The 13,374-nt window shown below is 48.4% G+C and overlaps 1 protein-coding gene across 1 annotated transcript; it reads left to right on the top strand.

Annotated features, from left to right (window-relative positions):
• Positions 1-950: 950 nt before the first annotated feature.
• On the top strand, positions 951-1,820 carry LOC134990269 (sperm acrosome membrane-associated protein 6-like). The gene has a single exon (XM_063950670.1). The coding sequence runs from the start codon at positions 951-953 to the stop codon at positions 1,818-1,820; it is 870 nt and encodes a 289-aa protein (XP_063806740.1).
• Positions 1,821-13,374: the final 11,554 nt, after the last annotated feature.

The following is a 13,374-nucleotide window of genomic DNA, read 5'->3' as shown; positions in this document are numbered from 1 at the left end:
TGCAGTGCAGGGGAGAGCCTGGGAGCCTTCCCTCCAGCCTTTCTGTGAGGGAAAATGGCGCTGTGTGCTGAGGAGATAGGCCCCGCCCCTTTTTCGGCGGCCTCGTCTCCCGCTCTTAACGGATTCTGGCAGGGGTTAAATATCTCCATATAGCCTCCGGAGGCTATATGTGAGGTATTTTTAGCCAAAATAGGTATTCATTTGCCTCCCAGGGCGCCCCCCTCCCAGCGCCCTGCACCCTCAGTGACTGCCGTGTGAAGTGTGCTGAGAGGAAAATGGCGCACAGCTGCAGTGCTGTGCGCTACCTTTAGAAGACTGAGGAGTCTTCTGCCGCCGATTCTGGACCTCTTCTTACTTCAGCATCTGCAAGGGGGCCGGCGGCAAGGCTCCGGTGACCATCCAGGCTGTACCTGTGATCGTCCCTCTGGAGCTGATGTCCAGTAGCCAAGAAGCCAATCCATCCTGCACGCAGGTGAGTTCACTTCTTCTCCCCTAAGTCACTCGTTGCAGTGATCCTGTTGCCAGCAGGACTCACTGTAAAATAAAAAACCTAAGCTAAACTTTTCTAAGCAGCTCTTTAGGAGAGCCACCTAGATTGCACCCTTCTCGGCCGGGCACAAAAATCTAACTGGCTTGGAGGAGGGTCATAGGGGGAGGAGCCAGTGCACACCACCTGATCGGAAAGCTTTACTTTTGTGCCCTGTCTCCTGCGGAGCCGCTATTCCCCATGGTCCTTTCAGGAACCCCAGCATCCACTAGGACGATAGAGAAATTATTATTATTATTATCTGTTATTTTCTTCTGTGCGGCCAGATACCATGGCAGCACAGCGCAGTGCGCTACTGCTCTGCATCCTGTACCTTCTCTGTGGTGCAGAGCTGTGTAGTAGCTGCTTCACCTGTCTGAGGACAGCTGCAGAAAGGGCAAGCATTTGCCGATATGCACAATCTATGGAGAAGATGGACGGCGTCGAGTGCCTGGAAAAGATACGGAAAGGGTTTAAACCTTTGGAAAACATCCCACTACCGTTTACAGAGATGAGCAAGATTAGAGAGCATCTGGGAGGCTTTAATATAACAGTCAGAGAGATCAGACCATCGCTCTCTGCAAAGGACTGGACAGCGGCATTTGATCTAATGATAAAGGATTACATCAAGGATGTGAAATCGATCACAGCCAAGAACCCAGCTGAGAAATGTGTACCCAGGTGCGGGATACAGAAAGCGGCACGGGTGTTTCGGTGTGATGAGTGCACAGTGCAGGACTGCAATGCGGCTGTAGAGTGTCCCCTGGAGGACATCTATGCGAAGGAGCGCGAACAGACCAACATTTTGTGCGTTCCACCTTTCACCCTCCCCAGCACAATAACGGTAACATGGATGCTGGCCCGGAACCTCAGGGTGGCGGACATCAGTTATTGTAAAACCATATATACGGGGGAAGATCTGCACATCCTGATTAATCCCACTCGTAAATACCACGAGGGAACGTACGCCTGTCAGGTTAGGGATGCGGACGACGATGTGATAGCTCAGATGTTTTATTTCCTGAATGTCACCCGGAGTAAAGCAATCGAATACTCCGAGCTGCAGGACGCTTTCAACGAAGTCGTGAATGCAGAAGTCAGTCCAGAGGAGGAGCCGGAGCCACCGCCAGAACGCACCAGTATTGAGGATATGATCAAGCATAAGATACTAACAAGCACCAAATTCTGCGTCATCCTCACAATCCCCTTGGCACTAGTAGTCATGGTGCAGACTATACTGTTTGTACATCTGTGCTCTCATGCAACGAACGTCGGGGTTTCAGATTACGTGTGAAGGAGTTGCGCAGCTGGACCCCCGGAACTGTTCTATTCTCCTGCCCTGGCCGCTGCGCAACTCGGTTGCTGTACTGCCTGCAGTCTGGGACTTTCCAAATCTGACACAGCAAGCAGTGATGCCCCCAGAAAACAGCATTGCTCCAGGTAGTATGGGATGCCTCCAGCAAATAGAGACGCCTCCAGTACTCCACCACACCTCCAGTTAGAATGCCATCTGAGACAGAGCAACTGGGGGTGTAGCACCTGATAAAGGTTCACCATGACGTGGTAGGTGGGCTGACATGTTTGGCCAAACATGTGCTAAGAAACCTTTTTATAACTCCATGTTAAATTGTAAAGTTTAGTATAATTATTCTGATCATCATTAGTGTTAGTGTTTGAAGTGTGCACCTGCATATTTCCTTTTTCTGCGTGGCACTACAAGTCTCAGCATGGTAGCACCTCTTATTATGTTTGAAATTAGGGTGTGCAGTTTGCCCCCTCTTCCCCAGCTTTAATATAACAGAGAGACCAAACCATTGCTCTCTGCAAAAGACTGGACAGCGGCATTTGAACTAAAGATAAAGGATTACATAAGGGGTGTGAGTGATTACAGCAAGGAACCCAGCTGAGACTGTACAGCCACCTGCGGGATACAGAAAGCGGCACTGCTGTCATTAGTGCACAGTGGAGGACTGCCAGGTGCCTGCGGAGTGTCCCCTGGAGGACATCGCTATGCAGGAGCTCACCCGGACCAACATTTACTGCACTGCGCCTTTTCTTCTTCCTGACATAACGGTCACATGGAGGTTTGCCTGGAACACCAGGATGGTGGACATCAGTTTTTTCACCCTGATATATATATATGAAAGGAGACCTGCACATCCTACCTCTCGTACTTACCAACAGGGAACATATGCCTATGAGATAAGAGATGAGGAGAATGATGTAATAGCTCAGACATTTTGGGGCTGATGTATTAAGCCTGGAGAAGTGATAAAGCAGTGATAAAGAAGTGATGAGTGCAAGGTCAAAATATGACAAAATCTTGTTTTATTTGCTACATACACACAGATCTGCAGCATATTATTGTTAGCGCTGAATGGACGCTGCCATTATATAGATCAATGAGATGTTATTGCCGTCAGTACTGTGTAGGTCCACCACATGCAGTGATTACTGCAGACACCCAAAGGCATAGATTACTCGGTTAGCACATGCTCAAGAGAAAGTAGGCATGAATGACCAACGGTGTATTAAGAACTGGGAGAGCCTTTGTTTAGATGACCCCACCACCCACCCACCATGCAGCAATCACTTTACAAGTGGGGATCACAGATTTATATGGTCACACTGTCCTTTGTGCACCAGGGGCCCTAATTCAGATGTGGTTACATAGAAGCAGAAGCGATAGCACTAATATGGTAATGCACTAGAGGGCGTCACGCCTCCTGTGTCCTAGGATACCATATTGGATCATCTGCGACCCCATGGGCCGACTGTGTGACCCATGGGGTTGTGTAAGCCAGCCACCGCAGGAGTTGTCATGAGGCCCGGAAATCTTCATCCTCAAGATGGTGATAAAGTACCAACCAATCAGCTCATGTCATTTTTCAAACACAGCCTGTAAAATGGCAGCTAGGAGCTGATTGGTTGGTACTTTATCACTGTGCTATTTATCACTCTCCAAGGCTTCATAAATCTGGGCCTTTGTCTTAAGCTGGGTAAACACTGGAACGATGTCATTCTAAAATGCTGGTTTGGAACGGCATATTGCTTACATCGCTCATTGTGAAATGTATCACTCTCCAAAGCTTCCTAAATCTGGGCCTAAATCAGATCCTGTATCACTACACTTCCTTATCCATCCAAATAATCTGTATTGTGGAATTATATCCATGAGTATTTCATTCTGGCAAACAGATATAGATTAAGGAGCTAAATTCATTATAAAGAAAGATAGAATCAGGTAGTCGGTTATTAGAAAGAAATCTTTTATGTCACACGATGTCCTTACTGATGCACGCTCTATGCACTATTTGTTATATACCGTATATACTCGAGTATAAGTCGACCCGAATATAAGCCGAGATACCTAATTTTACCACAAAAAAATGGGAAAAATTACTGACTCGAGTATAAGCCTAGGGTGGGAAATGTACGGTGCCAGGGGTTTTCATGCTCAGGGTGTCATGCTCGTTGCCAGGGGTTTCATGCGGTAGGTGTTATGCTTGTTGCCAGGGGGTAATGCTTGTTGCTAGGGTTGTGCCCCCAGTGCCACATATACCCCCAGTAACAGATATCCCCCCACAGTGCCAGATAAAAACATGCCGCCGTTGCTTTGCCCCCAGTAGTTATGCCCCTTCTTTGCCCCCAGTAGTTGTGCCCCCTCTTTCATTGCCCCCAGTAGTTATGCCCTCTCTTTCTTTGCCCCCAGTAGTTGTGCCCCCTTTCATTGCCCCCAGTAGTTGTGCCCCCTTTCATTGCCCCCAGTAGTTGTGCCCCCTTTCATTGCCCCCAGTAGTTGTGCCCCCTTTCATTGCCCCCAGTAGTTGTGCCCCCTTTCATTGCCCCCAGTAGTTGTGCCCCCTTTCATTGCCCCCAGTAGTTGTGCCTCCTTCTTTCTTTGCCCCCTGTTGCAGTGCCCCCTTCTTTCTTTGCCCCCTGTTGCAGTGCCCCCTTCTTTCTTTGCCCCCTGTTGCAGTGCCCCCTTCTTTCTTTGCCCCCTGTTGCAGTGCCCCCGTCGCCGCTTACAAACACACAAACACACACAAAAACAATACTTACCACTGCCCCGCTCCTGCTTCCCGACCGCTTCTTCTGCTGCTGCGCTGCTCCACTCCGTCCGTCCGCTCGCTCCGTCCGTCCGTCCGCCCGCTCCGTCCGGCCGCCGCTCTGTCCAGCCGCCCGCTCCCCGGCACCCGATCATCTCTATGGGAGAGACGTCATGACGTCTCTCCCATAGCAACGCGCACAGACACTAGAGGTCAATAATGACCTCTAGTGTCTGTCCTGGAGCCGGCTGCAGCGGACGCCCACACAGCCCACGGCGTCTGCTGCAGCCATTGACTCGAGTATAAGCCGAGGGGGGCTTTTTCAGCATAGAAAAATGTGCTGAAAAAGTCGGCTTATACTCGAGTATATACGGTACTTCACATGACTCAGGCATACCAATGATATGCTCTTATAATCAAATAAAAGGTCAATTTTAACTTTTCTCTTTTGTTAGTTGATTGTACTCGCTCTTATTTTACACAATGTGGCAGGCAAGGGTCCCCATTTTACACATTACGACAGGCCAGAGTCCCCATTTTACACATTACGGCAGGCAAGAGTCCCCATTTTACACATTACGGCAGGCCAGAGTCCCCATTTTACACGTTATGGCAGGCCAGTTTCCCCATTTTACACATTACGGCAGGCAAGTGTTCCCATTTCACACATGATGGCAGGAAAGTGTCCCCATTTTACATATTATGGCAGGATAGTGCCCCCATTTTACATATGATGGCAGGCAAGTGTCCTTATTTTACACATGGTGGCGGTGGGGAGAGAAAGAGAGAGGGAGAGGCTGACTTCCTCCCGCTCTTCGGCAGCCTCTCCCTCAACTTTGCGGCGCTTGGTGGTTCCCCTGCAGCTTGGCTCCCCCTCCTGGCCTCCTCCCTCCTGCCGACTACCCAGCTCGGGGGGCGGAGTTTCGCGGAATGATGCGGGTGCGTCGTGACATCACGACGCACCCACGTCATTTTGCAAAACTCCATTCCTGAGCTGGGTACTCGGGAGGAGGGGGAATCACAAGAAGTGCCGCGGCGGACATCAGTTATTGTAAAACCATATATATGGGGGAAGATCTGCACATCCTGATTAATCCTTTTTTACACAATACGGCAGGCAAGTGTCCCCATTTCACACAATACGGCAGGTAAGTGTCCCCATTTCACACAATACGGCAGGCGTCCCCATTTTCCACATTCCGTCAGGCGTCCCCATTTTACACAATATGGCAGGCAAGGGTCCCCATTTTACACATTACGACAGGCCAGAGTCCCCACTTTACACATTACGGTAGGCCAGAGTCCCCATTTTACACATTATGGCAGGCCAGAGTCCCCATTTTACACATTACGGCAGGCAAGAGTCCCCATTTTACACATTACGGCAGGCAAGTGTCCCCATTTCACACATTACGGCAGGCCAGAGTCCCCTTTTACACATTACGGCAGACAAGAGTCTCCATTTTACACATTACGGCAGGCCAGAGTCCCCATTTTACACATTACGGCAGGCAAGAGTCCCCATTTTACACATTACGGCAGGCCAGAGTCCCCATTTTACACATTATGGCAGGCCAGTTTCCCCATTTTACACATTACGGCAGGCAAGTGTTCCCATTTCACACATGATGGCAGGAAAGTGTCCCCATTTTACATATTATGGCAGGATAGTGCCCCCATTTTACATATGATGGCAGGCAAGTATCCTTATTTTACACATGGTGGCGGTGGGGAGAGAAAGAGAGAGGGAGAGGCTGACTTCCTCCCGCTCTTCGGCAGCCTCTCTCTCAACTTTGCGGCGCTTGGTGGTTCCCCTGCAGCTTGGCTCCCCCTCCTGGCCTCCTCCCTCCTGCCGACTACCCAGCTCGGGGGGCGGAGTTTCGCGGAATGATGCGAGTGCGTCGTGACATCACGACGCACCCACGTCATTTTGCAAAACTCCATTCCTGAGCTGGGTACTCGGGAGGAGGGGGAATCACAAGAAGTGCCGCGGCGGGCGCCCCGTGCGTTTGCACAGCTCACCTGTCGCAAGAAATGGCACTGAGCTGGGGTGATATAAAGATCAGTGAGGTCACTCTGTCTCCTCTGAATCCTCCTGAGCTCCGTGTGTCTGTGGCTTCTGCTGCTGCTGTAGGGTGAGGACTGTGCTCTGATTGGCTCTCTGAGTCAGTGAGAGCCAATCAGAGCTACCAGTGGGCCCTGTTGCTAAGCAGCAGCCTAGAGAGGGGAGGGGACTGACTGAGCAGGCTCATGTCTGAAGCAGAGAGAGTGTAAGACAGCCTCCAACGAACTTAGGAAGTTTCCCTGATACAGACACAGCAGCAAGGGGAGGCATAGCTATTGGGAATTAGAAAAAAACAAGCACCATCGGAAGACCATCGAATGACTCATTCGATGGTGAAAAACATCGGGAGGGCACCATTAAATGCTAAAAACACTACCATCAAAACAAAAACATTGATGGTTCGGAAACATCGACCATCGATGTCCATCCGTACACCAATGTCCTATGACATCACCAATGTCTTATGACATCACAATAGCTCCCCCACTTCAGGAGACACACAGGCTGAGGAGACTCATTTCCTATTGGAAAGCCGACTTATCAGGAAGCAAACCAAAGGAGACTAATATTATTATTATTATCTGTTATTTTCTTCTGTGCGGCCAGATACCATGGCAGCACAGCGCAGTGTGCTACTGCTCTGCATCCTGTACCTTCTCTGTGGTGCAGAGCTGTGTAGTAGCTGCTTCACCTGTCTGAGGACAGCTACGGAAAGGGCAAGCATTTGCCGATATGCACAATCTATAGAGAAGATGGACGGCGTCGAGTGCCTGGAAAAGATACGGAAAGGGTTTAAACCTTTGGAAAACATCCCACTACCGTTTACAGAGATGAGCAAGATTAGAGAGCATCTGGGAGGCTTTAATATAACAGTCAGAGAGATCAGACCATCGCTCTCTGCAAAGGACTGGACAGCGGCATTTGGGCTAATGATAAAGGATTACATCAAGGATGTAAAATCGATGGCAGCCAGGAACCCAGCTGAGAAATGTGTACCCAGGTGCGGGATACAGAAAGCAGCACGGGTGTTTCGGTGTGATGAGTGCACAGTGCAGGACTGCAATGCAGCTACAGAGTGTTTCCCTGGAGGACATCTATGTGAAAGAGCGCGAACTGACCAACATTTTGTGCGTTACACCTTTCACCCTTCCCAGCACAATAACAGTAACATGGATGCTGGCCCGGAACCTCAGGGTGGCGGACATCAGTTATTGTAAAACCATATATATGGGGGAAGATCTGCACATCCTGATTAATCCCACTCGTAAATACCACGAGGGAACGTACGCCTGTCAGGTTAGGGATGCGGACGACGATGTGATAGCGGAGATGTTTTATTTCCTGAATATCACCCGGAGTAAAGCAATCGAATACTCTGAGCTGGAGGATGCTTTCAACGAGGTCGTGAATGCAGACGTCAGTCCAGAGGATTTTAGCAGCATTGCACACGCTAAACCGCCGCCCTCTGGGAGTGTATCTTAGCAGTAGTGGGAACGAAAGATTAACAGAATTGCGAATAGAAATTTCTTAGCAGTTTCTGAGTAGCTCCAGACTTACTCAGCCATTGCGACCAGCTCAGTCCTTTTCGTTTCCAGCGTTTGCCCAACCACTCCCCCGCTTCTCCAGCCACTCCTGCGTTTTACAACTCGAACGCCTGCGTTTTTTCCGCACACTCCCATAAAACGGCCAGTTTCCGGCCAGAAACACCCACTTCCTGTCAATCACACTCCGATCAGCACAGCGATGAAAACGTTTCGTTATGCTGTGAGTAAAATAACTAACTTTTGTGTAAAATAACTAAGCGCATGCGCTCTGCGAACCTTGCGCATGCGCAGTAAGCGACTAATCGCAGTATAGTGAAAATCGGCAACGAGCGATCAACTCGAAATGATCCCCCATAGACTAGTTTGGACCAGACTTTCTGTCAGGAGTAATGTTTTGTTATATGGTTCACAGGTCCTTTGTGGTGCTGAAGCCTAGAGCTCAATGTAAACATATTCCACAGCGCTTTACAGAGAATATTTGCCCATTCAAATCAGTCCCTGCCCCAGTGGAGCTTACAATCTATATTCCCTATCACATGTACACACTGACACATTCACGCTAGGGTTAATTTTTGTTGGGAGCCAATTAACCTACCAGTATATTTTTGGATTGTGGGAGGAAACCGGAGCACCTGGAGAAAACCCACACAAATATGGGGAGAATATACAAACTCCACACAGTTAGAGCCATGGTGGGAATCAAACCCATTACCTCAGTGCTGTGAGGCAGTAATGCTTACCATTACACCATCCGTACTGCCCATACTGTATGAAGCCCTTTGTGCATTGTGCTTCCAGAGCTAGACTTTAGTAAAGAGAGCTTACCACAGACAAAATGGCTAAAGACAATACAAGTTGGTGTCAACTTGCCATTAATTTAATTTCTCATCAAAGGCATATACAGTAAACCATTTGATATGCAGTCCCGTCTGAATGATATATTACAAACTGTTCTCTGACTAGAACAAATTAGAGAAGGAAACCCCATTTTTGCACAGCTGATCAGTCATAACTACCCTATCAAAAACAAATACATACATAAAATAAAAATTTACATTTGTCATATAGACCAGTATTAAATGTAAGAGTGCATAACAGCTTTTCAAAACCCATAAGATTCCGTGTGGATAGTTTGCATGACATTTACTTTTTACTAAACCAGAATGGATTATGCATTAAAATAGATCTCCAGAATGCTTTCCTTCCTATTTCCATATATCTATACAACAGTAGGTTACAATTTTTATTGGAAAATGCTTTTATTTCAGTGTCCTGTCATGTTATTTTGCTTCTCAAATACACCTTATATTTTACCTATTGGAACAATAGTAGTCACCACATTTCTCCAACCATATGGAGTCTAAAGAGTGGTATACGTAAACAATTTGCTAAAATCATACACCACAGGAACTTAACAGTATCTTTCATAATAGAATTGGTCTTTATCATAAACTGCCAATATAGAGCAGTCAACAGAGCAGCGGCATCTACAGGCAAGATCCCTAAGGTTGAATCATGATAAAGCACCCTTTCTTTCCAGTACATGCTTTGAATTATGGAACCTGCCTCCTCCAAAGAAATGGGGAGCAGTAGAGAGATTGGTTCTGACTTTCTTGTCAAAGCCAACAATTTCTCTCAATTATTTACCGGCACTAACCGGGACAAAGGTAGATCTCTCTCACACGTTTTGTCTCCTATGCAGGTACTCACTAGCTCTCCTCAGGTTTTCATAAATCCTGTCACTGCTAGTCAAGCATACCTAGCTTCCCATGTCATATGGGAGTTAAAAGAGTGAATAATAAGAATTTACTTACCGATAATTCTATTTCTCGGAGTCCGTAGTGGATGCTGGGGTTCCTGAAAGGACCATGGGGAATAGCGGCTCCGCAGGAGACAGGGCACAAAAAGTAAAGCTTTACGATCAGGTGGTGTGTACTGGCTCCTCCCCCTATGACACTCCTCCAAGCCTCAGTTAGGTACTGTGCCCGGACGAGCGTACACAATAAGGAAGGATTTATGAATCCCGGGTAAGACTCATACCAGCCACACCAATCACACCGTACAACCTGTGATCTAAACCCAGTTAACAGTATGATAACAGCGGAGCCTCTGAAAAGATGGCTCACAACAATAATAACCCGATTTTTGTAACTATGTACAAGTAATGCAGATAATCCGCACTTGGGATGGGCGCCCAGCATCCACTACGGACTCCGAGAAATAGAATTATCGGTAAGTAAATTCTTATTTTCTCTATCGTCCTAGTGGATGCTGGGGTTCCTGAAAGGACCATGGGGATTATACCAAAGCTCCCAAACGGGCGGGAGAGTGCGGATGACTCTGCAGCACCGAATGAGAGAACTCCAGGTCCTCCTTAGCCAGGGTATCAAATTTGTAGAATTTTACAAACGTGTTCTCCCCCGACCACGTAGCCGCTCGGCAGAGTTGTAATGCCGAGACCCCTCGGGCAGCCGCCCAAGAAGAACCCACCTTCCTTGTGGAGTGGGCTTTTACCGATTTTGGCTGTGGCAGGCCTGCCACAGAATGTGCAAGCTGAATCGTACTACAAATCCAGCGAGCAATAGTCTGCTTAGACGCAGGAGCGCCCAACTTGTTGGGAGCATATAGTATAAACAGCGAGTCAGATTTCCTGACTCCAGCTGTCCTTGAAATGTATATTTTTAAAGCTCTGACAACGTCCAACAACTTGGAGTCCTCCAAGTCGCTTGTAGCCGCAGGCACTACAATAGGTTGGTTCAGATGAAATGCTGACACCACCTTAGGGAGAAAATGCGGACGAGTCCGCAGTTCTGCCCTGTCCGAATGGAAAATCAGATATGGGCTTTTGTAAGATAAAGCTGCCAGTTCTGACACTCTCCTGGCCGAAGCCAGGGCTAGTAGCATGGTCACTTTCCATGTGAGATATTTCAAATCCACAGTTTTTAGTGGTTCAAACCAATGAGATTTGAGAAAGTCCAAAACAACATTGAGATCCCACGGTGCCACTGGAGGCACCACAGGGGGCTGTATATGCAGCACTCCCTTAACAAAAGTCTGGACTTCAGGAACTGAAGCCAATTCTTTTTGGAAGAAAATCGACAGGGCCGAAATTTGAACCTTAATAGATCCCAATTTGAGACCCATAGACAATCCTGATTGCAGGAAATGTAGGAATCGACCCAGTTGAAATTCCTCCGTCGGAGCACTCCGATCCTCGCACCACGCAACATATTTTCGCCAAATGCGGTGATAATGTTGCGCGGTTACTTCCTTCCTTGCTTTAATCAAAGTAGGAATGACTTCTTCCGGCATGCCTTTTTCCTTTAGGATCCGGCGTTCAACCGCCATGCCGTCAAACGCAGCCGCGGTAACAGACCCTGCTGAAGCAAGTCCCTTCTCAGAGGTAGAGGCCACGGATCTTCCGTGATCATCTCTTGAAGTTCCGGGTACAAAGTCCTTCTTGGCCAATCCGGAACCACTAGTATCGTTCTTACGCCTCTTTGCCGTATAATTCTCAATACTTTTGGTATGAGAGGCAGAGGAGGAAACACATACACCGACTGGTACACCCAAGGCGTTACCAGCGCGTCCACAGCTATTGCCTGCGGATCTCTTGACCTGGCGCAATACCTGTCCAGTTTTTTGTTGAGGCGAGACGCCATCATGTCCACCATTGGTCTTTCCCAACGGGTTACCAGCATGTGGAAAACTTCTGGATGAAGTCCCCACTCTCCCGGGTGAAGGTCGTGTCTGCTGAGGAAGTCTGCTTCCCAGTTGTCCACTCCCGGGATGAACACTGCTGACAGTGCTATCACATGATTCTCTGCCCAGCGAAGAATCCTTGCAGCTTCTGCCATTGCACTCCTGCTTCTTGTGCCGCCCTGTCTGTTCACATGGGCGACTGCCGTGATGTTGTCCGACTGGATCAACACCGGTTTTCCTTGAAGCAGAGGTTCTGCCTGGCTTAGAGCATTGTAGATTGCTCTTAGTTCCAGAATGTTTATGTGAAGAGACGTTTCCAGGCTCGACCACACGCCCTGGAAGTTTCTTCCTTGTGTGACTGCTCCCCAGCCTCTCAGGCTGGCGTCCGTGGTCACCAGGATCCAATCCTGTATGCCGAATCTGCGGCCCTCCAATAGATGAGCACTCTGCAACCACCACAGAAGAGATACCCTTGTCCTTGGAGACAGGGTTATCCGCTGGTGCATCTGAAGATGCGACCCTGACCATTTGTCCAACAGATCCCTCTGGAAAATTCTTGCGTGGAATCTGCCGAATGGAATTGCTTCGTAAGAAGCCACCATTTTTCCCAGGACTCTTGTGCATTGATGTACAGACACCTTTCCTGGTTTTAGGAGGTTCCTGACAAGCTCGGATAACTCCTTGGCTTTTTCCTCCGGGAGAAAAACCTTTTTCTGAACCGTGTCCAGAATCATCCCTAGGAACAGCAGACGTGTTGTCGGAATTAACTGGGATTTTGGAATATTCAGAATCCACCCGTGCTGTTTTAGCACTTCTTGAGACAGTGCTAATCCCATCTCTAGCTGTTCTCTGGACCTTGCCCTTATTAGGAGATCGTCCAAGTATGGGATAATTAATACGCCTTTTCTTCGAAGAAGAATCATCATCTCGGCCATTACCTTGGTAAAGACCCGAGGTGCCGTGGACAATCCGAACGGCAGCGTCTGAAACTGATAGTGACAGTTCTGTACGACGAACCTGAGGTACCCCTGGTGTGAGGGGTAAATTGGAACGTGGAGATACGCATCCTTGATGTCCAAGGATACCATAAAGTCCCCTTCTTCCAGGTTCGCTATCACTGCTCTGAGTGACTCCATCTTGAACTTGAACTTCTTTATGTACAGGTTCAAGGATTTCAGATTTAGAATAGGTCTTACCGAGCCATCCGGCTTCGGTACCACAAATAGAGTGGAATAATACCCCTTTCCTTGTTGTAAAAGGGGTACCTTGACTATCACCTGCTGAGAGTACAGCTTGTGAATGGCTTCCAAGACCGTCACCCTGTCGGAGGGGGACGTTGGTAAAGCAGACTTCAGGAAACGGCGAGGTGGATCCGTCTCTAGTTCCAACCTGTACCCCTGAGATATTATCTGCAGGATCCAGGGATCTACCTGCGAGTGAGCCCACTGCGCGCTGAAATTCTTGAGACGACCCCCCACCGCCCCCGAG

Source organism: Pseudophryne corroboree, chromosome 2 (assembly GCF_028390025.1).
Source record: "Pseudophryne corroboree isolate aPseCor3 chromosome 2, aPseCor3.hap2, whole genome shotgun sequence".
Taxonomy (NCBI): Eukaryota; Metazoa; Chordata; class Amphibia; order Anura; family Myobatrachidae; genus Pseudophryne; species Pseudophryne corroboree.
This window is presented reverse-complemented; position numbering and strand designations above follow the sequence as displayed.